At 54.8% G+C, this 1715-nt stretch overlaps 1 protein-coding gene across 1 annotated transcript; it reads left to right on the forward strand.

Annotated features, from left to right (window-relative positions):
• Positions 1–312: 312 nt before the first annotated feature.
• LOC119568794 (pistil-specific extensin-like protein) lies at positions 313–1098 on the forward strand (the record flags this gene model as incomplete). Its single annotated transcript, XM_037917237.1, has 2 exons — positions 313–690; positions 875–1098. Coding segments are annotated over 2 exons (602 nt in total), but the record flags the coding sequence as incomplete, so codon positions are not given.
• Positions 1099–1715: the final 617 nt, after the last annotated feature.

Genomic DNA, 1715 nt, shown 5'->3' on the forward strand with positions numbered 1-1715 from the left:
TCATCACCACCCACAAACACACAACACACACAAAAACCCCCCCCAAAACACACACACACAAACACACACACCCCAAAACACACACGCACAAAAGCCCACACACAGAAGGGGGAAAAAACCGGGCGTAAAGGGAGAGCCACCCCCCCCCCTTTGGGAACCTGCCAAGGGCCCCCCATAAAGGGAGTTCGAAATGGAACTTCCCAAACCCCCAAAACTTCCATTATAATCGCCTCATTGCAACGGGCCTAAGTCCCATCAAAAAGGGAAAAGCCCGGCATTTGTCACCCCCAAATCAAAAAAAAACCCCCAAAGCCCCCGCCTCTTGGGCCAAACTCCGACCCATCGCCATTACTCCTTTGGGCCCCACCCTGCTGTGTAAAAGCTTTGTCGGCTTCCCAGGCCCCTGCCCCCCAGGGTTTAAACACTGGGCAGTTCGGCAACATGCCCCTCCTCTTCCACCCAACACTCCCCTCGTCAGTTTCTTCGACTTCGTCCAACCCCACCTCGACAAGCGCAAACCCTCCGTCCCCAAAGCATCTTCTTTGATTTCAAGAAGTTTTCCGCCTGGTGGCCCACACTACGGTCACTCAAAAGCAGGCAGCTTCCACGGGCATCGGGGAGTGCCTCACCCTTTTTGGTTTTGGCGGGATTTTCCCTCTCCAACAGGAAAACAGGCCGTGCGCGTGCAGGGTAAATTACCCCAACTTCTCCCAAACCACGTGGGGGCCCCCCCAAGGGTAGAAGGGGGCCCCCTTTTGTTTCCCAAAGTCATAAAAAAGGGACGCTCTCCTCGATCCCGAGCTTTTGGAAAACGGGGATGACTCGACCATCGCCTCCCCCTTTGATATTTTCCCTGTATATTTCCGCCATCCAGCGCCCCCTCGAAAAACCCCCTCTCCTGGACCACCGAAAATCACGCCACCATCAATGCTAAAGTCAGTTGAGATGCATTTCGACTTCTCCCCCAAAAACCCCCCCCCCTCCCCCATCCTCACGCTGGAAAAACCCAATCCGCTCGACGTAGCCCGTTCCCCCAAGCTGCTCGGCGTCACCACCGATAAGCCTCCGGGCCCAAAGAAAGCCCGGGGCCCCTCGTGAGGTCTGCCTCGTACAGGCTTCACATGCTGCGTGCTTCAAGTCCCCCCTTGGCGTTCCCCCTCCCGGGGCTTTAGAAATCTACAGGTATTTATCCGGGCCCAAATTGACCTACGCCTCCCCCGCCTGGGCCCCCTCCCTCAAACCCCCACCCCCCGCTGCTACAAATTGAGAGGGGCAAAAAAGGGGGCCAAAAATCATTTCGGCCGTTCTATACTACTATGAACCCGCGCCCCGGGTGCCCTAGGCCTTTACCTCCCTCGCCCCACTTTTTTTACTAAATCAACCTCCCCTTTCAGCAGTTTGGTCTAAAATTGCGTGGCCCTCCACGCCACCCTGACCTGGTGACCCCCCCACGCGGGGCCCCCCCCCCTCGCCGGGCCCTTTCGCGGCCCCCAACAAACTGGTGCCCCTCAGGGCCCCCCACTGACCTTACCCCGGGCACAGTAACCCCTTCTATTTCCCACTCATCAACGAACATAGTTCCTTTTTTACTTGTCCAATCCTAGCCACCTGATTTTTTTACTTGGCTTTTGTTATTGGTTTTTTTTGTTTTTTACCGATTGTTTTTTTACTTTTATGTGGTTTTTTATTTTTATGTATAAAGTTTTTTCTCTCTA

This window comes from Penaeus monodon, unplaced genomic scaffold (assembly GCF_015228065.2).
Source record: "Penaeus monodon isolate SGIC_2016 unplaced genomic scaffold, NSTDA_Pmon_1 PmonScaffold_10821, whole genome shotgun sequence".
NCBI classification, from domain to species: domain Eukaryota; kingdom Metazoa; phylum Arthropoda; class Malacostraca; order Decapoda; family Penaeidae; genus Penaeus; species Penaeus monodon.